At 54.3% G+C, this 27,305-nt stretch overlaps 1 protein-coding gene across 7 annotated transcripts in view; it reads right to left on the bottom strand.

Annotated features, from left to right (window-relative positions):
- PTPRF (protein tyrosine phosphatase receptor type F) overlaps positions 1-27,305 on the bottom strand; it is a 97,078-nt gene that overhangs the window by 60,612 nt on the left and 9,161 nt on the right. For 5 of the 7 annotated variants that reach the window (XM_039238634.1, XM_039238633.1, XM_039238638.1 and 2 more), the window contains exons 2-5: positions 19,274-19,350; positions 12,278-12,413; positions 3,564-3,709; positions 3,255-3,396 (exon numbers count right to left, since the gene is read on the bottom strand). In XM_039238634.1, coding sequence (XP_039094565.1) covers positions 3,255-3,396; positions 3,564-3,709; positions 12,278-12,368 — 379 coding nt within the window. In that variant the 5' untranslated portion in view covers positions 12,369-12,413; positions 19,274-19,350. The remainder of the gene's footprint in view (positions 1-3,254; positions 3,397-3,563; positions 3,710-12,277; positions 12,414-19,273; positions 19,351-27,305) is intronic. The other 2 variants (XM_039238636.1, XM_039238635.1) reach the window with 1 other exon arrangement.

Genomic DNA, 27,305 nt, shown 5'->3' with positions numbered 1-27,305 from the left:
GCCGGGTACTGCCAGGATGTACAGCTTCCGGCACAACAGCAGCTACCGTTCGCTGGGTCCTGCAAAATACTTTACATCATACTCAATCCTCCAAACCAGCTCGGGCAGTGCATAGTACATCCCCATTTACAAATGAAGCAGATGAGGCTCAGAGGCATAGTTGCTTGTCAAGGTCACAAGGCGAGAGAGGAAGTGGTCCGGAGCCACTGTCTTAACCACTGTCTTCCACTGCCCCTCTAAACTGGAGTGCCCCCCCCCCCCCCACTGCCCACAGGAGACACACAGGCACAAGGGAGTTACTGAATGGATGCGTGCAAACACATACAGCCATAGCGTAAAAATGGCCAATGTGAAAAGATGTTCAACTGCTCTTGTAATCAAAGAAATGCAAATTAAATTGAGATGCCATTTTTTTGCCTATTAACTTGGCAAAGACTTTTTTTTTAATGATAATTCCCACTAATGGTGAAGATATGCAGCAAAGAGGCCCTCTTAGGCCTTGCTTGGTGGGAGTGTAAACTGACACAATCTTCTGGAAATACTGAAAGGCTTAAAAATTCACGTGTCCTTTGATCCAGCAATTCCACTTCCATGAATCTAGCATAAGGAAATAATCAGGAAGGTGAACACATCTGACCTGTAAGGAAGCGTATAGCACTTTTCTTTATGTATATAAAAAAAATGGGAACAACATACGTGTCCAACAATAAAAGAATGGCTAAATAAATCAGGGTACTTCATGGGATACCTACGGCCATTAAAAATAATGATACAAAATATTTCACAGAGAGGAAAATGTTTATGATGTGTTACTTTATTTATTTTTAAATGTTTTATTTATTTCTCAGAGAGAGAGAGAGAGAGAGAGTGTGAGCAGAGGAAGGTCAGAGAGAGAGGGAAACACAGAATCTGAAGCAGGCTCCAGGCTCTGAGCTGGCTGTCAGCACAGAGCCCAACGCAGGGCTCGAACGCACGAACTGTGAGTTCATGACCTGAGCCAAAGTCAGATGCTTATCTGACTGAGCCACCCAGGGGACCCCATGATGTGTTATTTTAAAAAGCAGTCTTCAAATGAGGAGAGCCTGGCTGGCTCAGTTGGGGGAGCATGTGACTCTTGATCTCGGGGCTGTGAGTTTGAGCCCCACACTGGGTGTAGAGATTACTTAAAAAATAAAATCTTGGAGGGGCGCCTGGGTGGCTCAATCAGTTAAGCATCGGACTTCAGCTCAGGTCACGATCTCATGGTTCACGGGTTCAAGCCCCGTGTCGGGTTCCTTGCTGTCAGCGCAGAGCCCACTTCAGATCCTGTCTCCCTCTCTGCCCCTCCTCAACTTGCACGTGCACGCATGCACGCGTGCTCTCTCTCTCTCTCAAAAATAAACAAACAATAATAAAATGTTGGGGGGAAAAAAGGAGTCTACAAATCATTGGGCAGGGCGCGATCCCACTTTTCTTACACAATTCACCCTTCCTCAATACAGGTTTAAACTGCACAGGTGCACTTATACATGGAGGTTTTTGGATATGGCACAGTACTATATATAAATATATTTTCTCTCGTGATTTTCTTTTAAGTTTATCTATTTTTCTTAGTAATCTCTACACCCAACATGGGGCTTAAACTCACAACCTGGAGGTCAAGAGTCGCAAGCTCTACTGACTGAACCAGCCAGGTGCCACCCCTCTCTTTTTTTTAATTAAAAAAATTTTTAAGTTTATTTACTTATTTTGAGAGAAACAGACAGTGTGAGTGGAGGAGGGGAAGAGAGAGGGGGAGACAGAGAATCCCAAGCAGGCTCTGCACTGCCAGTACAGAGGCCAAGGCACAGCTCAACCCCACAAACCGCAAGATCATGACCTGAGCTGAAACCAAGAGTCGATTGCTTAACTGACTGAGACACCCAGGTGCACCTCTCATGATTTTCTTAAGAAGATTTTCTTTTCTCCAGCTTATTTTATCATAAGAATACAGTATATAATACATATAGAAGATATGTGTTAATTGACTTTCTGTTATTGGCAAGGCTATAGGCTATTAGTAGCTAAGTTTTAGGAAAGTCAAAGTGATATGCAGATTTTCAACTGCTTGGCAGTGGTGGGGAGGGTGAGCATACAAACCCTGCACTATTCAAGGGTCATCTGTATATATAATGTCTGCACAGAAAATGGACAAGGAAAACACCAAATGTGACTGGTAGAAGCAAAATAACAGCTGATTTTTATTTCTTCCTATGTGCTATTTTATATTTATCAAATTTTCAACAGCGACCAGGTATTGCTACTGCAACTTTTTTTTTTACAAAAGGCAACAATCAAGGCTGTATTTTGAAAATATACACAGACATATTCAGACGGATGAGTCCATTGTGGCCGGGGGCTGATCAGGTCACTCCCCACCCCGTGGCTTCCTCCATCCCCAGGAAAGTGTTCACTCCTTGGCCGGGTCCTGTGTGATCTGCTCTCTAACCTCCCCAGGTCCGTGCTGGATAGTTTCTCCCGGGCTTCTCTCAGTGCCCTTGGGCTCCACCCTCGAGCTCCACCCATCCCCTAGCCCAAGCTGAACTACTCATGAGTTCCATGAAAACTCCCGTCTCCTCTCTTTCTGGGCCTTGGCACATGGCGATGCTGTTCTTTCTGCCTCGGCCGCCACCCCAACTCCTAATTATCCTCAGGACTCCACTTAGACCACAGCTCCCCTCTGTGCTCCCCTACCCCCCTGGCTGCCCCCATAGGGCTTACTGGAAACTGTCTCAAGGGCAGGTCCCTGGTCAGATGACCCACAGCAGCATTACGGAGTATTTGTGAATGAATGCAGGAACCATCAGGTGAAAAGACACAAAAATCCACACTCAGGGTCCTAGCCCCCAGCCTAGGGCCCTGGTACATAGGGGACACACCTCTCTGAAACCCACTGCTGGGCTCCACAGGCAAATCAGATCACACAGGCTATAAGCCAAGTAAACCAAACGATACCTAACTGCAGCCCCACACCTCAAATCCAACCTCAGGCCCAAACCCCACCTGAGCAAGGCCATAGCTCAGCAGGATACACAGCTGGCCTTAGCGCCAGGCAAACAATCCAGGCCAGATCCAGTGACCACCCCGTCCACTTCTGACCTTTGCTGCTGCCAAGACGGTCGGTTCTCCTTTCTGCCAAACACATACCAGCCCATGGCAGGGACTGGCTGGCTGGTGGGCTTTTCCCACACGTCACCTTACCCACCCACCATGCCGCATTCCTCTCCAGCACGTACCTTCGAGCACTGAGAGCTTGGCGCTAGTGTTGATCTCTCCCAGACTGTTGGTGGCCGTGCACTCATAGATGGCTTCGTCTCGCTGCGCCCGCAATGGCTGGATCCGCAGCACAGACCCTGCCCCATCATCAAACTCAATTACCTGCCAGAGGACAGACACAGGGTCACAGCCTGCTCGGGGTCAGACATCCTCCTGCCTCCAAAAGGCCCCTGAGGAGGGAGACCAAGGAGAGGGGATGTAGGACCAGACCCCGGAACAGGACAGGCAGACCCTGAGCTCGGCCTGCCCCTTCCTACACAAGGGCTTACCTCAAAGCGCTGGGAGCTGACTTTCTTCCCCTTCTTCATCCATGTGATGCGTGGCTTGGGCTCCCCTGTGGCTTGGCACACAAAGGAGGCCACTCCTCCCGACAGCCCAGTCTGGTCCTCAGGGACCTTAACGAAGACAGGTTTGCCTGGAGAGATGGAGACACCAAGTCACCATTGCACAGTCACTACTGACATCACCAACACTCCATAGGTGGCAGTCATTCAGGGGATGGGGTGGCAAGATCTATAAACAGTGATGCCTAACCCTTGTACGGTGCTTACGATGTGTCAGGCGCTATTCAAAGAACTGTAGCATATGAGGTGGGTGCTATAATTATGTTTGCTTATAGGTTAGAAAACCAAGGCATGGAGAGGTTAAGGGATTTGTCTAACATGACAAGCTGGTTAGTGGCAGAGCTTTGAACCCAAGAGTTCTGTGTCTGGAGTCCATGCTTTAACCACTATACTACTGTCTCCCATCCCCCATCAGTTCCAAGCAGGAAGACAAAGGCATGCTGAGTGCTGCCTGGAAGAGTCCCAGCACCTCTCAGACGTGTCCCTCCCCCACTGCTCTCCATGGGGGGTGGTACCTCCATCTACCCCAAGGCTCAAGCCAGAAACTGTGATCCCTCCTCCCTCAGCCCCCACATACCAGCAGTCCCAAAAGGCCTAGACATTCCACCTCTCTAAGTATCTCTGGATGCCTTCCCAGGTGAATACCTTCCTGAAAATCTGCCCCCCACCCGCCCCCACTGACTTGGTTATTGCCTTCTGATAGCGTGTACATCTCCCCAGGGTGTCCACTGGGAGGCAGGGGAGGGGAAGAAAAAAGGGGGCTCAGACACTGTACTGCCATGCCCACAGCACCTTGGTACACACACCAGGGCCAACTTGGGGCACCTGTCTCTATGAATCCCACCCCCCAGGAGGCACGAGACCAGAGAAACCAGCTTTTCATTAAGATGTAGCAACGCCTCGTTAATCCTGACAGAGGATCCATTTCCTATTAATCAGGCCAATGAACAGCTCCAGGAAGGCTAACACAGTGAGAAGTGACCTTTCAGACCACCTGCTCAGCACCGATGAGCCCAGGCCTGACCCAACTGCTGGCACAGAAACACATGTGTGCCATGATGACAATCCCTCGCTAAGCACCCACTCTGCACCAGGTACTTTATCTCATTTAGTCCTTCCTCGTTGTTATTACCAGTTTGTAGGCCCAGAGAGGTCAAGTCACTTGCCCAAGGTCACACAACCAATGAATGGCATTTCTGAGGCTTGAATTCAAGCCTGTCTGACTCCCAACAGCTGGTACAGAATAATGGGACCTTATGAAGAGCAGGGTCAGTGGTGTGCTGGGGGAAGCCAGACCAAAGAAAGTGGAGGAGTAAGTGGGGGGGCGGAGAGGAAGTGAAGAGTGCAGTGACCATTTAAAGGAGACTGGCTGTGATGAGAAGACACAGAAAAGTTGACACTACAGGGGATGAGGGGTCCAGGGAGGCTTACACCTTGGTTTCTTTTTTGATTTCCTAAGACGTGAAAGACCATGTTTAAGTGCTGCTGGGAAGGAGGGAGCAAACAGGGAGTGTGCCGACCCTGGACCCAGTGGACAGACATGGGCACAGTCCCTCGGGAGGGGAGGGTCCGGGGGACCAGCAGGGTCAGCGAGAGTAGGGGGGCTTAACCTTGCAGGGAGCAGGAAGGCAAACACTTTATTGAGCACCCCAGGGACCCGGTGGGCTCTGTAGGTTTTATGTAATTTTCAAGCAAGTCACTCATCATCTCTGAGCCTCTGTTTTCTCATCTGCAAAATGGTGCTAGGGTCCACAGGTCTGTGTGGACAAATCGTGATGATGTCTGCCGAGGGCGTGTACAGGCGAGATGGCTGGTGAGTCCTGTGTGGGAGGCAGCTGCTGTTCCCACTTGAATTCTTAGTCTTAAAACAATGATGTGGGGGCACCTGGGTGGCTCAGTCAGTAAGCGTCCGACTCTTGGTTTTGGCTCAGGTCATGTTGTCACAGGTTCGTGAGTTCTAGCCCCATCATTTGAGACTCTGTCTCCCTCTCTCTCTGCCGCTCCCCTGCTTGCTCATGTGCATGCTCTCTCTCTAAAATAAATAAGTAAACTTTATAAAAACAAAACAAAAAATGATGTGGGTAGTAGCATCAGCTTCATTTTAGAGATGGGGAAATGGAGGCTCCGCAGGTTAAGTAACAAGTCACAGAGTGATACAGGGGTGGAGCTAGGGTTCAATCGGTGTTCCAAGTCCTAAACTCTTCCTGTAGCACCAAAGGCTCCCTGGAGGAGGGACACTCAGGCCTCCACACTTGCCTGCTTGCGGAACACTTAGATAGGGTGAGGGCAGCTGGGCCTGAAGAGTCAGGGGCAGCCTTGGAGGGGAAACACATACACTTGGTGAGGGTCAGAGTGGCACGGGAATAATGCAGAGGTTCTAGAAGCTACAGTTTGCTCCACATTTCCTTCATGACTGCGCCCTGAAGGAGGCTCCTGACTCTCCCAGTCTGCGGTCGTCTGCAGAGCCTGTCCCTGTTTGCGGGTCCTTTCAGGCGGGTCCTCTCGGACAGGACTCTGACCACTCAGGCTCCACTGGGTGTGCAGCTCCCCGACACCCGAGGACCTGCAGACAGCAGCTCCGTGACCTCCTTCCCCACTGCCACCACCTCGGTCCAGATACCACCTTCCCAACTGGAGACTCCGCTAGCCCAACAAGCTGCGTCCCGCCTCCCCTCTAGTCTTTATCCAGCAGCCAGAGTGAGCTGCCTGTCTCCTCTGACCAAAACCTTGCAAAGCCTCCCACTGCGATCAAAACAAAATTTCAACTCCTTTCATGGTGGACAGAGCCTCCCCCACCCTTAGCCCTGGCTTCCCATCTCCTGGATGAGCAACGTTCCCATGGCCTCAGGACCCTTGAATAAGATTTTAGACATCCTCTTTACCCAATAACTCCTGTTCACCTTCCTGATCTCAACTTAGACATCATTTCCTCAGAACACCTTCCCTGGTCTCCCTGTCTTTGTCCACTGCTCCATTAGCTCAGTTCCTGGCTTTAAGCTCTCTGGTAACCCTCCCTGCCTGAGGTTGTTACTTTTCCTACATTTGGGGAGAGTATTTGGTTCACAGCTGCTTCCTCACCCTGCTTTGCTTCCTGCCCCGGCCTGGTTGCCCAGCCCAGTTCCTGGCACACGGGGGTGCAGAACAAATGAGGGGGTGACTTGACCAGGGAGGGCATGCCTGAGGATGGAGACTGCAGCCCCTCACACACCAGGGAGAGGCCTGCTCCACCAGGGAGATGAGTCCAGGGTAGAAACCCTCCTGCCTCAACGTGTCTGCAGCAGAAAGCAGGGGCTGGAACCTGCTGAACCGGAATGGCCGGAGAGCGCGCCTGGGGGCGGGGCCTCCCCACCAAACAAAGAACCAGAAGCTGGGGAGGCGCTGGGGAGGCGGGCCAGGCCCAGTCACGAGAGAGAGTGAGAGTCAGTGAGAGTGAGAGAGTGAGAGAGTGAGAGAGTGAGAGAGTGAGAGAGAGAGAGAGAGAGAGAATGGCCAGGAGGGAAAAAGCCCGAGTACTGTGCGGAGGTTGGATGGCGCCCAAGCCCTGGGGCCACTGAGGAGGCAGAAGCCGTGGGAGGCTGGAGAGAGGCCAGCGCCCCGCCCACGCACCCACCCACTGACTGGTAGAGCCTCCTGACACCCTCACTCACCCCAAGTGGTAGCGGGCAGGTCAGGCCCCTCCCCTCACTCAGGCCTCACCCTCCACTTCCTGAACCTACTCCCACTCCCACCCAGGGGCCCCTCACCCAAACCCCATTACCCCAGCTCGTTGGTGTCCCAAAGCCCTGCCAAGCCCTTGCCTCTCTTGTTCACCCGGCTGACCTTTGGGGAGCACAAATCTGACCAAGGTCTCTTCCCAGCTACAAACCCTGGGCTGATATCGGTCTCTCCTCCCCTCCCCACACTTGTTCCTGCTAACCTCTCCAGGCCCACCTTTCTCAACTTGTTCGAAACCGAGCATTGACCACTGTGCTGGGACACAGCTTGGCTCTGGTGGCCTGGCTCCCCCTGCCCAGACAGGCCAGGCCAGTGGGTACCTCCTTGCCTTTGTAGGTGCCCTGCCCTCTCAGCCACCCCACCCCCAAGCCTGGGAGAGCCTGTCCTGCGTCCAGCGGCCCTCTGGTTTCCCACTCCAGCACTGGAAACAGCCACGCTGACTGTGTCCCAGGCACTCTGTCAGGATCAAGCAACTTGACAGGTGGTGACTCAGGGGCTGCCTGGTGTTCAGCGAGGGTCTGAGGAACTTCGGAGACCATGTGGCAGAAGGGGCTTTCTGGCCCCAGCAGAATGTGGTTCCAGCACCCCTCTGGCCTTCCCCCCTGTCTCACTGCACAGAGGGTGTGGGCCACACAGCTCTTTGGGCAGCGGGCCCCAGAGGTATGCCCTGGGACACTCTCCGTCCAAGCAGGCCAACGAGCCCACGCACAGTGGGAATGGGTAGCCAAATAAAGCAAACCACTGGGCCGCTTAGAGAGAGGGTGGGCACACTTCTGGGGCGGAGGGCGTTTGGACAGCCAAGTCGGGCCACCTTGGAGGCTCTTCCGTGGGGAGAGATGGACTGCTATGTTGTGCCTTCCCTGCGGAGTACATACACACACGTACACACATGTGTACACGGAAGCCGAGAGCAGACATGCGGCTGTGAGGGAGTGAGGGCCAGTGAAGCAGGGGAGGGAGCTCCTGGAGAGGCAAATTTCCCAGGCCCTGAACTGCCTAATGAGCTGGGGACTCATTAACTCTGGCTCCTATGACTGTTCTTGGTGTCCTCCAGAGGGGAGCCTGCTCAGAGGCAACTCTGGGCTCCCAGGGGACACACACAGAGCCCCCAGGTCATAGCCTCGGGTGGAGGGACCACATACTAGGTGCCAGGTGCCTTGAACATGTGACCTCAGTTAACCTTTCCAGGCAGGAATGACTACCCTCATTGTGCAATAGGAAAACAGGCCAGAGAGAGAAAGCAACCTGCCGGAAGTGCCACAGAGGGCAGAGTCCAGGCAGGCCCCCAGGTCCTACCTACCTACCCGGTAGCCCTGCCTCCCAGTGAGGCTGGCGGGGATGACGTTGACAGACACACCCTCAGCTACTCGGGCCCCTGCCCCCCACCTCACCTACACCCCCAGCATCGGGCATCCTGCTCCAGGCTCCTGTGATTCCAAGTAACTGGGCTGTAACCAGGTCCTCGCTTAAACCTGATCCCTGCCCCTGTTCTGTGCTGTCCGAGAACAAAAGGGAGATGGTTTTCACTGTGTCTCTTTCATGAGCTCCATGGAGAAGCCCAGGGCTGTCCCTATCCCCCCTCCCCCATCCTATCCCATTATGCAACACTCCCCCATTAGCAAATATCCAGTCACTGTTCAGGTCTCCCTTCTTCCCCAAAGCCTCCTAACACCCCTCCCAGGGGCTTAGGTCACTCCCTCTGCGCCAGCACTGTCCCCCAACAGCACACATTGTAGTAACCCCCACCGCGGGTTCCAGAGGCAGGCCTGGGTGGCCCTCTAGCACCTGGCTTGCACATTAGACAGGCAGAAACCTCTTCCTGCTTGGGCCCACCTCTAGCCCCCCACAAGTCTTCCCCTTGAGAAACCACAAAAATGTGGGCTGGGGGAGCTGCCTGCGCCCTGCGTGCCTGGGTCTCCACTGGAGCTGACTCGGCATTAACGCTGGGGCCTCCGGGCTAACTCTTGGCAGCTGCTTCTCCACCCCCTTTCCCTCTGCTCCCCTCAGAGGCCAGGGCTCCCATTCATTTGTCTCGTTAAGAGGCCTATAGAAACACATTTGTCCGCTCCGCGCTTCACTGCTCCGGTCGTCAATTCTCTGGGGCGCCTGCCCTACCTTTTGCAGTAGCTCTGTCCACGTTTGCTCGCTCACCCCTGGCTAGAAGTCTCCTAAGCCCAGCCTAATCCTGGTCACGGTGGGAGGGGTACAGATCCAAAAGGGAATGTAGCAGGAAGCAGGTCTATAAGAGACCCTGCCTCCCGGGGCCAGGTCACAGCTCCCAGTCCAGGGTCCTCCCTCATGGCTCTCAGCCTGGAAGCCGAGCCCCACTCACCCTATTTCAGTATCTCCAGCTGATTCCTACCTTCACGACCCTGGTCTTTGGGCTCTGGTTCTTTTTTTTTTTTTTTAATGTTTTATTTATTTCTAGGAGACAGAGAGAGAGAAAGCGTGAGCAGGGGAGGGTCAGAGAGAGAGGGAGTCACAGACTGAAACAAGCTCCAGGCTCCGAGCTGGCAGTCAGCACAGAGCCCGACGCGGGGCTCGAACCCACGAACCGCGAGATCATGACCTAAGCGAAAGTCGGACGCTTAACCGACTAAGCCACCCAGGCGCCCCTGGGCTCTGGTTCTTAAGGACCAGCATGGAGGTTCTGGGACTCTGTTCTAAAATTGTTCCACTCTGTCTCCCAAGTAGCACATGACCCAGACTCCTGGAGGAAGTGATGGTCCCAAGTGTGTAAGAACTGGTCAGATGAGGGGACAAGGAAGAGTGTTCCAAGCAGAGGGATCAGAAGGAACAGAGGCCTGGGGAGCACATGAGTGACAGGAGTCAGCATGGCGGGAGCGCGAGGTGGGGAGCAGAGTGAAGGATGAGGTTGGCAGAGGCCAGAAAATGCATTGCTTGAGAAGCATCGAGACCCCTAGGCTTGATCCTGAAGGCAAGAGGGGAGGAGAGGGAGAGATTTTAAACTGAGCGGTGACACAGGCAGGCTTTCATTTTGCAACCTGACTCTTAGACTCTGGAAGGGAAAATGGATTACAAGGGAATGGAGGCAGGAAAGACATCAGGAGGCAATTGCGTGCAAAAGCCCAAAAAAGAGCTGAGTGTGGCTTGGGTGAAGGCAGTGGAGAGGAAGGTGGATGCATTCCAGAGATGTTTAGAAGGGAGAAACAACAGAAGTTGGTGATGGATTAGATGTGCGGTATGAGACAGGCAAGAGGCCCTGGGCTCTGACTTGGGTGGCGGAGTGGGTGGTAATGCCATTCGCCAGGAGAGAGAACACAGAAGGAGGAACAGGTTTGGGGGGATGAGGGTACATGTCAGTGCATGTTTGGTCTGAAGCAGGAGGGGAAGGCAGTTATTCTCCCAGGATGTGTTGTCTGAAAGCCCAGCTGGGCGGGGGCTCCCTCTGCCCTCAAACTCTTGGGTGAAGGCCACGAGAATGTCCAGGGTGAGGTTGGGGATCAAGGACACTACTTCAGTGTCCAAGGGCTCCTGACCACACCTGACTGTTGACAAGCTTTCGCCTCCCTGCGAATGTCAGAGTCACACCCAGTGACTTCTACCCCAACCTGCCCCTGCAGGCTCAAGCTCTCTCCAGCAGCCCTAGCCAGGCCTGGAGATCACCCTCTGCCCCCAAACCCGGCCCTTCCTTGGCCTGCACCTCAAAGCTCCCACACCCCCTCAGCCCCCGCCCCGAGGAGGAATCCCCTCCCCTTCCCTGCGCCCTACCAGCCCCACCAGGGCCCAGCCTCCTAGTCCCACCCCTCTCTAGGATCTGGTCCTGAATAATTAATAAGCCATTAGGAGAAAGGGCCTGGGTGGGGCAAGGAGAGAGATCTGTGCCCAGATACTTGGAGAGGGGGGTGAGGGAAGCCCTATGGCTTGCTGACCCCCAGGCTGACCCCAGGGTTGGCCCCTGGCCACTTCTGGGCTCCTGACAGGCTGGGAACAGCCCCTTTCCCCAGGGACCTTGGCTTCGACCTCGCCCCTCCCTGTCAGTGTGCAGATTGGCTAAATCTGCCCTGTGCTCCGCCTCCCACCAGTAACCAAGCAGTGGTAACCATGGTGACGGGGCGGGCTGCTGCGGCCGGCCAGTCTCGTAGTGCCAGGCAGGGGGAAGGGCGGCAGGAAAGGAAGGAAAGTTCAGAGTTGGATTTGGGCAGGGGACAATCCCACTTCCCCCAACACACACACACGCACGCACACACACACACACACACACACACACACACACACACACACACACGTCCACTGGAGCCCAGCATCCCTCTGGCCACGTGCAATCTTTCCTGGATTCCCAAGGTTGAGGGGCTGGGGGAAGGAGGATGCCCTTTTGCCTTGAAGGTGGTTGGGAAGGGGAAGGAGGGGCTCAGTGTCCCCACATCTGAATTCCAAGGGTCTGGCCCAGGGGAAGAGCTGTGGTGGCTCCAGCTTCTGACCTCTCCCTGGACCTGTGGACACATGTGGCATCCCAGTCACACGTCCACATACATTCCTTGTGTGCCACCCCCATTCCCACTCAACTCTGACATGGCTCACAGTGTCTTCTGCACAGATCTGCAGTGGCCGACACAGTACACGCCTGAGCATGTCACCCAATGACCACATGAATCCTGGACATGTCTCACTCCCATCCCATAAAACAGGGTCACCCTTAGCCATGCCCCACCCTGCGGTGCCTTAAGGGACATGCAGGCCTTCCACAGGATGCTCCTAGGAAGCATGAGGCTGGAGGACTCTTTGGGGGGAGGAGGTTATGTGATTGAGGAGGGGTGTCTTTCTAGGACAGTAGGTGTTCTGGGGAGGTATCTAACTAACCTGCCTCCTATAGTTGCTGGTTGTGTCCCTCACCCTAGAATCTTGCTAGGAGGAATGCCATCTTTTAACCTGGGAGATCCCGCACCTTGAGGGGTCAGACTTACTGTCACCATGGGCACCTGCCACCAAACCAAGCATCACGAGTGCAGGCACAAGGGGTACCATCGTCTTCCCTGGGGCTGGCTCTGGGGCCATCCAGGGCTCTAGCACCACAGCCAGCCACAGCCCAGGACAATCAACCTGTGACAGAGAGAAGGGCAGAGCCAGTTAGCTGGTTTCCAACAATGTCCCTACCGCCCACCTATGCCATCTTCTGGCCCCTACTTACCACCCAGACCCTGCTCATCAGGGACTGTCCCGAGTCTATTTCAACAGACATCCCCCACCCCCACCTTGGATTATGCAATGACCACTCAGACCCACAGAACCCTGGCTCCTCACTGATCCCCCCTTTCCTCAGTGACCTCAAGGATAACCCACCAGTCACACTGTAGGGAGACAGCACATGAGGCCTTCAGGTCATTCTCTAAACCTGAGTAGGAGGGCAGGGGGCCAATGAGGCCAGAGGATGTACAGGGATGTTCTGTCCCAGACTGTGAGTTTCCAACTTGCCTCCATAAGGGGACAGGAAAGGGGAAACAGGATTGGGGAGACACAGAGACACACAGGTGGAGACAGAGAGCAGTAAGAAGGTACAGACCCATGCAGGCTACTCCCTGCGACATCCCATTGTCTCTTCTCTCCCCAGCAGAGAGGGAGGCGGCAGGAGGCCAGACCCTGCATGCTGAGCACAGGCCCCAGAGCATAGACTCCTTAGCAGCAGACAGGATCCAGGTATCAGAGGCTTGAAGCCAAAGCCACAACCCGCCCAGGCTCGCCAGGACGTGCTCTTGACAAGTTGTAGCTGCCCTGCCTGACCACCCTCGTCCTACCCAATTCCCATGGCACCTTCCCACTCCGAAAGGGAACCCTAGGGAGGCCCAAGTGGCCAGGGATGGGGGTGCTGGACCCTCAGATTCCACCCACATCTCCTCTGCCCTTGCTCCAGTGGCCCATTACGGATCAAACTTCGGGGAGCTGCTTGCTCAGAACTGCCTTCCAGGTGGAGACAGGCACCTGTGCACAGGGAAGACCGTGTCTGGGGCTGGCTCAATGCCTCCAAGCCTTTACTCATAAGGCTCCTCAGCCAGGTGTGCCCTCCCCACTCTGCCAGGCACCTGTGTGAAGCCTTCGGCAAGGCCACAGCATACACTACAGATACACTGCTATCACTTCACAGGCCCAATCATGAGCTCCCAGGGGTCTCTCTCCTATGGCCCCCCAACCCAGGAGGCTTCAGGAGATCCCGAACAGCGGCCACTACCTCTGCTCACACCTTACTCTGAGCAGGTGGCTGGTATGTGAGAAGCCCCTCGATAATGTTCTGAAAACACAACAGGACATAGAGGAGGGAAGTGAGTGACAATGAACACAGGGACTCTGGTGGGAGAGTCTTGATCAGATCCAGGTACTAGCTGACCCACAGTGGTAAGAGAATTTTCAAGGAAAGACAGGACTGGTGAATGTGAAGGGGCAGGGCTCAAAGATGGCTCTGCTCCTTCCTGGAGCCTGAACCCTAGACTCAACTGGGACAGTCACAGGTCCTAAGATCAGAGGGCGGTAGGTGAGCAAAGGTGCGGAGACAGAACAGGCAGGACTGTGAAGTGGGGCAGGGGCTGACCGCAAAAGGCAAAGGGAGGGAGATGTCCTTTGTCCCAAGATCTTGCTACAAGTCTTAGACAAGAGCTGAGAAGTAAAAGCAAGAGAGCTGCAGGGGCACAATGGGCACCCATCGTACCTGGGGTTCCCACTTAGTGATCACAGAGCCCAGGCGGCTAAGGCCAGGAGAGGGGGAGTCCCCACCATGATGCCCCGAATGGCCAGTGTGGGGTGGAGGTCCCATATCACTAAGCCCCTATCTGAACTTGATCACCACGGCACTGAGGTGCAGCCATGGAACCCACAATAGAATTCAAGTTCTTGGCAGCCATTAGGCAGGCAACTTCCTGGCCAGACCACCACAGGGGCACGGCTCCTGACACAATCATCCTGTTGTCCCTGGTACAGATACCACGGGTTTACAGCTCAATGGTGTGTTGCACCAAAAGACAGGGGCAGAGGGGCCAAGTCCAGGTGTCATAGGGTGCAAGAGTACCATATTTACAGAGGTTTCACTCCCAGGTACAAATATTCTGGGTGTGCACCCCTCCCCCACTAGTGTGGACACCACAGGGGTAGAACCCTCAGGAACACACAGCATGGGGAACAGAGCTCCCTGGTATAAACTAAAGAGGCTAAAGCTACAAGGCAGAGATGTCATGGAGGTACAAACGTGCAGCACAATCAGCATGGGCTGTAGCTCTCCAGGATGACTATCATGGAGGCATATCCCTGGATCGGCCTTGGTATAGAAATCACAGCACTTGCAACGCCTAGGTGGAGAAGTCACATGAGCGTAGACATAGGGTACAGACATCCTGGGGGTGCAGCTACCTGACAGACATTATAGGGATATCACTTTCCAGTACATTATCGTACAGGTATACCCCCCCCCCCCCGCTCCGGCATAGACATCATGGGGCATCAGTCCCTGGTACTGATATTAAAGGGGTATGAGTTCCCAGTATAGCCATCACAGGGGCATAACTCCAGAACAGCATCACGTGGTACAGTGTAGGATGAGATTCTGGCCATGGGTGTCAGAGAATTGGTAACCCCACCCCCGGTATGACAAAGACAAGTGACACTTATTTGGGGATTCCAAGGACCACCCACGTATTTGAGTCTGGGATACTCAGCACACTATTCAGATACTGCAAGGACAAAGGTAGAGAAATTGAAAACAAAGGCAGACATTCCCTCCCCAAAGAGCTTCTCCCAGAGGTCCAAGGACGCAGGGACACGGCTATACCCAGAGACAGGAGACACAGGGGACACACAAACATGGACACATTCTTAGAGAACTACTCCGGCAACCACACAGCTATCCAAGCCAGGGACTCTCCGTCACCAGCTCCTGGCAAGATCCAAGTGCTACCTGTCCCGGACTCTGGAAACAGAGCCTACCCCCCAGCTCCAGGACCCCCTTGTCTGAGTCCTGGATCCCTGGGCCCGACCTTGGTCTAGACTCGGCCCTGTCCCCAGACCCATAGTGCTCAGGATCACCTATGGGCAGAAGGTGGGAAAGAAGCAGTGAGGCAGGACCGATGCTAACGGTGATAGGGTTGCTGAGAATTCAGTGCAACAGGGTGGAGAGCTGGGCGTCCACTTCTTCCAGCATGGCTGGGTGAGTCTGGGATGAGAACAAGGCCTGAGCCCTTGACATTAACTAAGCCTTGTCTCTGAAATGCACTGTGGGCCACTGGTTCTCCCACACCGATGTACTTGGGCAGGAAAACAACTCCATACTGTACGACATTACAGAATATAATTGGATATGATTTTTCTACATTCAGAATGGTTTTAATATATCCTTTTTCTTTGTTACATCAGCATAAGCTGCCAAATGCCCTTTCTTGGGAAGAACTGTCCGTTATTCGCTTATTTTGTTTTGGTGTTAAAAGGTCCTTTCTTGTATGCAGCATGGGTGTTAGCAGATAGCAGTATTTTCCTATAATATCCTTACTTTGCAAAATAAAAAATTGCCATTCCCATGTCTGGCCCCCAAGTACTTTTGGAAAGTGCACTAGTTTGTGAAACTGGAGAGCCTGGGAATTACTGCTTGGAGGAAAAAGAAAGGGGCAGGCACCACACCAAGCCACAAGATCCAAATAAGAATGTCATGGAAATGCTTATAACACAGAGGCCATGTCACCTCCCTGTAGCCTGACCTAAGCACCTCTGCCAGCTTCAATGGGTACCCCCCCCCAACTCCTGAGAGACCATGTTACGCCAGAGATGGGGGGGGTGTTCCCTGGCTGGAGAACAGCTGGGATCATTCTGAGTCCTCTTCATGAATATGCAAACACAGATTGATTTGTTTCCCTTGGGCACGTGTTATTATTCACAAATATTAATTAGTCTCCAAATACCACCTGTTCCTACAGCTCCCCCACCCCCAGACCAGGACCATGGCTACCAGGAGGCTGGGGCCCCAAAACGGACAGCAACAGGAGAAGGGGTATGCGAGGCCCCCCCAGAGGGGTCGGCCAAGAGGAGAGACCAGCGCTTTGGGCCAGAGGAGCCTGAAGTTGGGAGAGCTGGGAGCCCTTCACGTTCAAAGCTGCGGGCGGCTAACCCAGCCCTTTTGTCATGTCCTGGACAGTTCACCGCGTGGCACTGCAGCAGCGGCCGCGGAGGCGGAAACAGGCCTTGTTACACTTGGGAAGGAAAACCAACGTGTTTTCAACTCTCACCAAACCAACCGCGGGATTATGACAGGAATAAATCAGTCTCAGCCTCGACCCCGGCCCCGGGGAGTGAGGCTGCCAGCAGCAGGCAGCTTTACTCTGCCAGGCAGTTGGCCAGAGTCTGTGAACACAGCCTGGCACAGCCCACCCACCCTCTTAGAGCCAGGCCCCCTGCTCTCTCAACAGCGCTCACCCCCCTCCCCCCTTCCCCAGGGAATGGAGGAAGGAACTTAGGAAGAGCATCCAAGAGTCTCTTCGGGTGGCACAAGGTCCAGCAGAGGCTTAGCTCGGGGCAGAAGACCAAGGGGACCAGCAGAGGCATCTGCCTACAGCCCTCCAGCTTCCTTCCTGCGGTGGCGGAGCCTCCCTCGGGTTAACGCTCACCAGAACCTGTAGACCCGTGCGTTTGCTGTTCTCTCTACAGGAAGGAATGTCCTTCTCCTGCCCCCAGCTTCCTATTCACCCCTCAGAACTCAGCTCAAGTGACCCTCCCCAGTTTAGTGAAGATGACAAGAGGTGTAGGCCAGTGGTTCTCAATCCAGGATGATTCTGCATTCCCCTCCACTCCCCTCCATGGGATATCAGGCAATGTCTGGGGACATTGTTTATTGTCAAGACTGCAGGTGTGTGTGGGGGAGGGGGGTGCAGGTACTCCTGGCAGTTAGTGGGAAGAAACAAGGGATGCTGCTAGGTATCTTACAGTAAGAGGCCAGCCCCCCACAACAAAGGACTGTCTGGTCCAAAACGTCAACAGTATTGAGACCGAGAAACCCTGATGTAGACAGCAAGATCCTTTGCTGATATGGGCCAGGGCCTGCCCCAGAACCCGGTCTCCTTCAGCACCGGGGCTCCATACCTAAAGAGGCCTCAGCCTGGCTTAACTCTCGTGTCGGCGGTGCCTGGGCCTCAGGATCTTAGGGCATCTTCCCCTCCCCCTCAAAGTCAGCCCTGCCTCCAGACGGCAGGCCTACAGCACAGTCCTGCACCCCTTCACACATGCCATCAGCAAGTGGCCTCCCTAGAAGACAGAGAGCTCCACTTTAGGGCACTTTTTCTGTTGAGGATGGGCTCCCATACCCAGCATCTGAGGATGGACAGGTGGAGGGACACATGGTACCTCCACTTCCACCTCCCCATCTGACCTTTCCGACTTGGGACACAGCCTCCCGCCACACCCCCTATATTGCCCCAGTGCCCATCTCACCACGCACAGGGCCTGGCCCCAGCAGACACCCAGTACATGCTCATTTCCTTTCCCTGCCTAGGCCAGACCCATCTCTCATAACCCTCTTCATCAGCTGACTGTGCAGAACTATTCAGTGGGCCCTACTGGGCCCTGAGCCAAGGAGCAGCCATGGGCTGTGCCTTCCAACAGCTCATGGAAGATGGTCCAACCAAAACTCATCCTCCCCAGCGCCATGCCTCTCCAGGTCCCCATCCTGGTGACAAGCACTACCTTCGACCTAGTCACCCAAGCCAGCCAGTCCTTCTCAAATTCTCTCTTTTCTTCACCCCATTCACCCAACTGGTCAGTAACTTTGAATCTGCACTGCCTCCATTCTGACCTCCACATCAGTAAGACCTCAGGAGTGTGTACCTCTTCAGGGAGCTACTTGCCTCAGATTTCTCTCAGTTCACTCTGCATACAAACCAATGCCCCCAGCTAGCTTACAAAAAAAAAAAAAAGAAATGCAAGGTGATCATGGCCATCAAGTGCATTTTGCTACCTTGATTCCATAGCAGACACACAGATAATATTTCAGAACTGAATGGATGCGCAAATGGAGAGATGATGCTTCCTGCTTAGGAACCTTCAGTGTTGGGGCGCCTGGGTGGCTCAGTTAAGCATCTGATCCTGGCACAGGTCATGATCTTAAGGTTCCTGAGATCAAGCCCCACATCCAGCTCTGTGCTGACAGCTCGGAGCCTGGAGCTTGTTTTGGATTCTGTCTCCCTCTCTCTGTCCCTCCCTTGCTCATGCTCGGTCTCTCAAATATAAATAAACATTAAAAAAACAAAAAACAAAAAACAACCTTCAGTGTCTCCAGATTACCCTCAGGAAAAAATCTAGAGTCGTAGCCCAACATTCAAGGCTCCCCATGCTCTGTCTCCCAACTTCACTCTCTCCAAACCCAACCCACCTGCTCTATGCTCTGGCAGAAAGACAAGAGGAGAAGTGGACCTGAAAGAGAAAAGGAAGGAGGTGCCCCAGATCTTGGTAGTACTTGGCTCTTTCTACCACAACCTACAGTTGACAGGAACAGACTTTCCCACAGAAATACGACGACTGAAAAAGCAGACAGATCCTAGTGTAAGTCCCAGAATGTCACCCAGAAGCCTATTTCATACCTACAGCAGCTGACGAGCTGTATGTATATCACTCCCCACCCACCTCCATCAGCCATTCTGGCCAGAAACCCAGGCACCATCCTGGACACCTCCCCTCCTTCCTCATGCCCCACATTCAGCCCTGCACCATGCCCTGTCTCTTCTGTGTCCCCAAACAGCACCCACATCCCTTCTCTCCACCTCCATCATCACCTCCCTGGTCCTTCACCGTCGCTCAGCCATATGTACACGGCACCATGTCATGCAACGAGTGGCAACCCTTCCGTGGCTCGCCACCGGTCTCCAATACCATCTGAACTGCTCAGCCTGGCGCACAGGACCCCCCTGTGCCCCGGCCCCTGCCACCTCTTAGGGCACACCCACCAGGTCTCTGCTTGCTCACGTCAGTCACTCTTGGACAACCAGCACTGAGGGCAGGGTACCAGGGTCTCCACTCCTTCCTGGAGAGAGAGGAAAGGATAAGAAAACACCAAGAATTGCATCACAGCATAGTATATTCTGACACACAAAGACGCTCAGAAGTTGCTGTTTATGGAACAACAACAAAAAAGCAGGTTTTCGAAACTATTTGTGCAGGACAATCCCCATTTAGTAAAAACGCCCGTCTCTTCACTGAATTACTCTTTCAGCACTCCTGAGCATCTACTAGCGTGCTGGGCTTTCTTCCGGGGGCCCCAGCATACAGCCAACAACACAAACTGAGACCCCCCACCTCAGTAGTAAAACTTGTGTCTGAACCCCTCGGGGCACCCCTCCAGTGGAGCCGAGGCCCCGCCCACCTCCACACCTGCCAGACAACCCTGAGAACTTCCCCTTCGGATCCTCAAATGCACGCTCTCCAGCCTGCCATGCCTCCAACATGTTGCCCACACTCTTTTGCCAAGTACCCCTTAGATCTCAGAGCCAATGGTGCTTTCTCAGGGAGGCCTCCTATGATGTCCCAGACTACATGCCCAGACCTTGCCTAGGAGTTGTGACCGCAACTGTGATGAGTTATTTTCTTATACAATTGCTGCACAGTCACGGAGTCATGACCACAAGCCTGGTGTGTGCTGGCTCAAGTCCGTATCCCCAACGCCCAGCAGACAGCAGGCACGTAGTAGGTACTCCATCCGGATATGCTGAATGGAGTGGATGGATGCATGAATGAGTTCACAGAAAACACCCCAGCTTCAGAGAACCACGCCGGCAGACGTGCAGCCTTCAAAGAAACTTCAGAAGCAATACTTATTTTTGACTTTCTGCTTCTCTATAATTTTTAAAATGAAGGTGTGCCCCTGGATGCCTCCTCCGCTGGCACATACACAGCCACGCAGCCCATCTCTTCCCTCTAGAACGATGACTGAGCCCCCATCAGCGTGGGCACCCTCCTGGGTGGGGGCTGAATACCCATGCTGTCTTGTTACTGCCACACCACAGCTCAGCAACTTGGCACCGCTGGGGCCCACTCAACACAGGATGCACGTCACAGTGGGTTTCTCTTCAGCCTCACGCCTCCACATGCACAGTGACGCCCACGCCACACAGCAGTTACCCCGAGGCTCCTCCCAAAACGGACACTCAGGGATGAGAGTCAGGGAGTGCCCTCATCAGCTCTGAGCCAGCCTCCCGCACCTGGGAATTGTCCTCACTCGAGACTGACTGCCTTTGCCAACATGGGGAATGTCCTTGGAAGGCCCATCATATCTGACTGAGACGGGCCTCGCCAACCTTGTACCATCTCATGCTGACCCTGCAGCACACCCTCTTTCTGGCCTCCATTGTCCCCTGCCCGTGCCAGAACCAAGAGCCCTGGCCCGCAGGAGGGCTGCCCGCCTGCCTCCCCTAGTCCACTGAGTTTCCACAACGTTCCCTGTGACCGCTGCTCCCAGCACACAGGCTGCTGGGCGGGTCTGGCCAGACAAACCAGCTTCCACGTCCCAAACGCAAGGGCCGGTTTGTCTGGGGGCGCCTGCCTTGTGGTACCAGATGTGAGGCTATTGACTCCACCGTTGCTCAGTGACCATGGGACAGAGTCTGGGGCCGAGAATGGGGAGGGTCCCTCAAGCCAGCTGGTGCTAGTGCCATGCCCAAGGTCATGCCAGGACTATGGACCTAAACCAAGGAGGAGTCACACCTCGGAAGAGATGTGTGTCCAAAATGGCCTGGAGGTGGGTCAGAGAACAAACAAAACAGGCTCAGACAAAACTTCGTACTTGGAAAGACCTTAAAGCACACAGAACAGCGCCAGGGCAGGCTTCTGGAACAGCCAGGCCAGCACCTGGTACCACACCAGTCCAAGATCAAACCGGCCTCAAAACAACCTAGACAGGCAATCAGAATTCACCAGCAGCCGCTACCAGAACCACTCCAGACTCACCTTGGCACACACCTAGATCACAACCACCAGAAACACCCAGAAAGCCAACTAGAAAGCTACGCAGTAAGGGACTGACTGGTACTGAGCCCAGGTCTGGAATCACTGGGAAGGCCGCAGAAGTGGTGAGGTTGGCAGCTATGACCAGCATCAGGTAAGAGGCCTTAGCACCAATGCAGGGCAGGCCCCCAGGAGGGCTGTCGGTCATCTGCCACACCTGGAACCCGGCCTGGCGGCAGGACCAGGAGCAAGCGGCGTATGCAGGAGCGCACACACCGTGGGCCCTTGGAAGCAGCTCCCAGGCAGCCCCTGGGACTGTCCCAGGGTCAGTCCCCAGGAGCGGCAGCTAGAACAATGCTGAGGGTCTCGACTCAGGTCATGATCTCCGGTCGTGGGACAGCACCGGGTGTGGAGCCTGCTTGGGATTCCCTCACTCCCTCTCTCTACCCCTCCCCGACTTATACGCACGCTTTCTCTCTCCCTCTCTAACTAAATAAAAGAACTTAAAAAAAAAGTTTAGGGGCGCCTGGGTGGCTCAGTTGGTTAAGTGTCCGACTTTGGCTCAGGTCATGATCTCACAGTCCGTGGGTTTGAGCTCCAGCTCAGAGCCTGGAGCCTGCTTCAGATTCTGTGTCTCCCTCTCTCTACCCCTTCCCTACTTGCTCTCTGTCTCTGTCTCTTAAAATAAAATAAAGATGTAAAAAAAAATTAATTAAAAAAAAAGTTTAAAACAATGCTGAGAGGCAAAAACCGCTGTTCTCAAATCTGGAGGTTGGGGGCACATAGAGACTGGTTCATCTGGACCTCAGATACAGGACCTCATTAGACACCCAGGGAATGGGGCGGGAATGGGGAACCGAGCATGCTGAGGCCTCTAGTCTTCTCACAGCAGCCCACCAGAAGGTCAAATACACCTGAGCTATACACACGATCCCAGAGACGATGATGAGGGCAGGAAGCTAGGGGCCTGGAGGCTAGGGGCCAGGCACCCTCCTTGCTGAGCTCCCCCAACCTGCAAACCTCAGCTCAGAATTGCAGTTACTTTAGGCAAACAGGTGCCCTAATCTTAACAAGGTATTGCTTTATTTATTTTTAAATTTATTTTCTTTTTTTTTTAAATATTTTTATTAAAAAAATTTTTTTAATGTTTTTATTTATTTCTAGGAGAGAGAGAGAGAGAGACAGCGTGAGCAGGGGAGGGTCAGAGAGAGAGGGAGTCACAGACTGAAACAGGCTCCAAGCTCTGAGCTGGCAGTCAGCACAGAGCCCGACACGGGGCCCGAACCCACGAACCGCGAGATCACGACCTAAGCGAAAGTCGGACGCTTAACCGACTAAGCCACCCAGGTGCCCCTAAATTTATTTTCATTTTATTTTTAATGTTCATTGATTTTTGAGATAGAGAGAGAGGGTATAGGTGGGGTGAGTAAGGGGTAGAGAGAGAGGGAGACAGAGGATCCAAAGAGGGCTCCACACTGATAGCAGAGAGCCCGATGCGGGGCTCAAACCCATGAACCATGAGAGCATGACCTGATCACGATCGAAGTCGGTTGCATAACCAACTGAGCCACCCAGGTGCCCCTATTTATTTTTTTAAAGTTTTTTTATTTTGAAAAAGAAAGCACAAGCGAGAGTGGGGAACAGGCAGAGAGAGGGAGAGAGAATCGCAAGCAGGCTCCTCACGAACAGTGGGGCTTGAATTCATCAACTGTGAGATCATGAGCAGAGCCAAAATTAAGAGTCGGACACTGGGGCGCCTGGGTGGCTCAGTCGTTGAGTGTCCGACTTCAGCTCAGGTCGTGATCTCGTGGTTCATGAGTTCAAGCCCTGTGTGGGGCTCTGGGTTGACAGCTTGGAGCCTGGATCCTGCTTCAGGTTCTGTCTCTCTCTCTCTCTGTCTCTCTCTCAAAAATGAATAAAACTTAAAAATTTTTGAAAGAAAAAAAAGAGTTGGACACCTAACCACTTAACCGACTGAGGCACCCAGGTGCCCCTTACCAGGTATTGTTTTAAAGGCCACCCCACACCCCAACTTGCACCACCCCTGTTGACGATTAAACTATTAATGACTGCTAAGACCGTTGAGACACCACTGCTTACTAGATGCCAGGTCCTGTTCTAAGCACTTCCTGCATATTCAACCTTGATCCTCATGACCCCACCATAAGGCATGGACTTGTCTCATGCCCATTTGACAAAGGAGAAAACGGATTCAGAGACGTTAAGCAACTTGCTCAAGGTCACACTGCTACTAAGTGGAGTGGCACCCCAACAGTTTGGAACCAGAGCCTGCACAAACCGCTGAGATTGTGAACTCCTGATGAGCCTGCTTCTAGAGAACTCTCCATCCTTCCTCTGGCCCAGATTTCTCTCCCAAACTCGAGATCCTCATACCCAGCCCTCTCCTGGATGTCTCACCTGGACCTCAAATGCCCCAAGCATCTCAAAGACAAGGGGCCTAACCATGAGCTTGCTATCTGCTTCCCAATTTCCCTCTCCTCTCCAAGTCCCCAGCTCAGTGAACCTGCAGGGCTTTCAGTAAAGGCCTCACCCGGTCACTCCCAAGAACCTGGACCCCTTCCTCTTCCTCTTTCCCACCTCCACATCCAATAAATCATCCTGTCCCCATAAATGCACCTTCTAAATGGCTCCGTGCTACTCCCCTATCTAAGACACCATCACCTCTCACCTGATTTCCTCCTCACTGGGCATCGTGGGTCCATCCACTTCCCATGGCCACAGAATCCTCTTCCGGAAACATCTGATCATAGTACATTCCATTACCCCAAACCAAGCTTTAAATCTTTGGCATCTCCCTTCTGTGCTTTCAAAGTAAAGTCACAGCCACTTAAAAGAGGGCATTAAAGGCCCTCTGTGATCTGCTATACCTTAGAATACGTCAAGAGCTTTGAGTCTTTACCCACAGTCTTTTTCTGCCCAGAATGCTCCTTCTTCGGCTGGAAAACTCCTGTTCATTCCTCAAAACCCACTCCAGATAGCCCCTTCTTGGGCTCTTCCAGGACTCATTTCACCTTGACCCTTGAACTCTCCCCTTGCCTCATATGGAAGCACCAGTCTCTAACCTTGTAACTTCAGCACAGAATTGTAGTTGCTTTAGATGAGCTGATGCTGAGCTCAACCACAGCAGGTCCTAAGCGGCAGGCTGCCTCTTCTACAAAGCTGCTAGTGCCATAGGAAGCAGGGCCGCCTGGCTGAAAGTGCCTAGCCCAGTGTCTGGCACACAGTCAGCAATCAATAAGAGGTTAGTGAATTGCTCTGCACTCCCATGCTGCAATCGGTTCCCCCAGGGACCATGAGCTTCTCAAGGGCAGAGCCCTGGCTGCAAGCTTGGCCCAAGCACACAGCAGTGCCAGTCACTGGAGAAGGGACTGCCCCTGCTGATTAGGCACTGCCACACATCTCTCTCGATTCTCACAACAGCCCTGGGACCCAGTCAAGGTTGGATGAGGTGCCCCATTTCACAGGGGGGTAAACTGAGACCCGGGAAGGAACAAGCTAGAAAGTGGAGAAACTGTGACGCGTCTCAGCCCCTATCAAAGAGCTGTGGGGCCCACTTCCTATTGACTGAGGGTCCTCAACACTGACCTCCCAGTTAGAGCTGGCGGGAGAGCATATAGACAGACCACAAATTGCCAGGGCCAGCATTTTGCTGCATATCAATACAATTCCCAAGGAAAGCTTTTCAGTCCTCTACTCTTACTGCAGCCACCCCCCTCCAACTGCTCCACCAGCCCCTCAAATCAACACCCCTCAACACCCCCCCCTCGGAGCTCACAGTGTGAACAAAACTGAACAGAGGGGAGGTCAAGAGCTACAGGGCAAAGAGCAAGGAGGCAGGAAGGAATAATATTAAAACAATGCGCTCATTAAAGGAAAAAAGGGAAGAGGAAGAACAAATGGAAAAGAAAACAAAACTACAGACACATTTCAAATAATAAGGGGGAAACTGAGTCAGCCCAAAGGTGCAAGAAAGCGTGTGCAGGAGAGTGCAAAAGACTGTGGGCGCACATGCACACACATGGTTTCTGGAGATGTGCAAGGGGTGCTGTGAGGGCACAAGCAAACACAGAGTGGTGCACGGCCATACAAGCACAGTAGATGTCGGAGCTCTGGGTGCCATGCAGGCCCGGGTGTGCAAGTGTGAGGGCAAGAAGGTAAGTGGATGTGTGCGTGGGGGAGGGGGTGAGTTGAGTGTGGGAATGAAGGTAGGGGTGTGTGTGTGTGGCCTGTGCCTGGGGCTGCGGATGTTGGGGGCCGTGCCTGGGGAGTTACACCTTCTCTTTCTTGAAGCCTTAGGCTCATTCATATAATCAGTGAAAAACAGGGATTTTCTTGCTCCCTGAAGCAAGAGTTAATAAGGCACCAAGCATAGAATTTTCTAAGATTTCCTCTCAGAACCCTCCTCTGGATCCCATCAGATCTCTGATGCCTCCCAAAGGATCTCTCAGCAGGTCCCTTCCCTTCCCAGGGGATCCCTCACCATTTGAGGATCCTCCAAAAGATCCTCCTGACTCTTTTTCTAGGCCTCCCACCCCAGTGCACTTCCCAGGATTTTCTGGCCAGATTCCGCACCAGGTCACTCTGGATCCCTGCCCTTGTCTATTCAGGAGCCAAAGTGGAGCCTTCAACACCAACACTCAGCAGCCCAGCCTCCCAGGCTCCGCCTGGCTGCCCCCAGGGGAATCCAGTGAATCCCCTCCTGCTGGCGGCCTCCCAGCTCAGGTACAGAGCTCCTACCCCCCAACCTGCTCCAACTTGGGGGGGGGGTGCCCCGCACTGCGGGGGGTGGGAATGTTGAAAATGGGGAGAAAGGCTAGCCCCTCCCCCACCCTGGAGTGGAAAAACCAGAGAGGCAGCATTCCAGAGAAATGGGGAGGGGGCTAGCTAGCAGAGGGCACACAGATTATGGTCAGTGGGAGACAGATACACCAATAGGAGACACGAGAGAGAGAGAGAGAGAGAGAGAGAGAGAGAGAGAGAGAGAGAGAGAGACTCGGAGATGGGGGAGGGAGCACAGAGAGCCCTGGGGAGAAAAAACAGAGAGACCCGGGGAGAGAGAACAGGGATCCGGAGCGGGAGAACAGAGAGACCCGAGGAGAGAGAACAGAGAGACCCGGGGAGAGAGAACGGAGAGACCCGGGGAGGGAGCCACAGACAGCAGAAGAGACCCTGGGGCTGCGGGGGGTGAGACTGGGAGGCAGTGACACAGGGAGACAGAGATTCAGAGACACTGAAGGGCACTGAGACCAAGCAAGGCACGGAGGAAAACAGAAAGCAGCTGAGACGGAAACGTGGGCACAGGGATGAGGACCGGGGCACACCAGGACGAGACAGGACGGGACGGGACGCGGGGCGGCGACTGAGTGAACTTTCCGGAGCCGGTCCGAGTGGACACGTCCTCACGGGACAGGTCGCTCTGGGGCCTTCGGGTCGTAGCACCAGGGTGGGGGTGGGCACGGTCCGCCCGGGCCTCTTCCCTGCCCACGCCGGCGACCGAGGCTGGCGGGGGGCTCCAAACTCGCGCCCGGCGCACCTCGGGCCCGCACGTGCGCCAGGGCCGCGAGCGAGACGGGGGCGCGTCGGCTGCGGATCCCCTGCCGGCTGGGAGGGGGCGCCTGTGCGGCGGGGGCGGGGGCGCGGCCTGGACCCGCCCGGGGCTGGGGTGGCGGTGGGTGGCGGTGAGAGGTGGAGGGCCGCCCCCAGAGCGCGGCCGCGCCGGTGGGGGGAGACGAGGCGGGACTGAGAATGGGGAGCACAAATGCAAAGGGAAACTTTGCACTGGGGGCGCGCGGGCTGCGGCTCAGGTGCGGCGCGGAGGGCGGGGAGGAGGGGGGCGACCAGGGGCGGCGAGGGGCCGCGAGGAGCTAGCCAGCCGGCGGCGGTGGGGGGCGGGGGGGAGAAACGCGTCTGCCGCGGGGTAAGCGCGGGGAGGAGCCGCCACGCTCGGGTGTGGGGGGGCGCCCAGCCGAGGCTGCGGGCGCGGCAGGTGGGGGCGCGGCCCGGCCTAAGCGGCGCCTC

Source organism: Hyaena hyaena, unplaced genomic scaffold, assembly GCF_003009895.1.
Source record: "Hyaena hyaena isolate Hyena2069 unplaced genomic scaffold, ASM300989v1 scaffold_144, whole genome shotgun sequence".
NCBI classification, from domain to species: Eukaryota; Metazoa; Chordata; class Mammalia; order Carnivora; family Hyaenidae; genus Hyaena; species Hyaena hyaena.
This window is presented reverse-complemented; position numbering and strand designations above follow the sequence as displayed.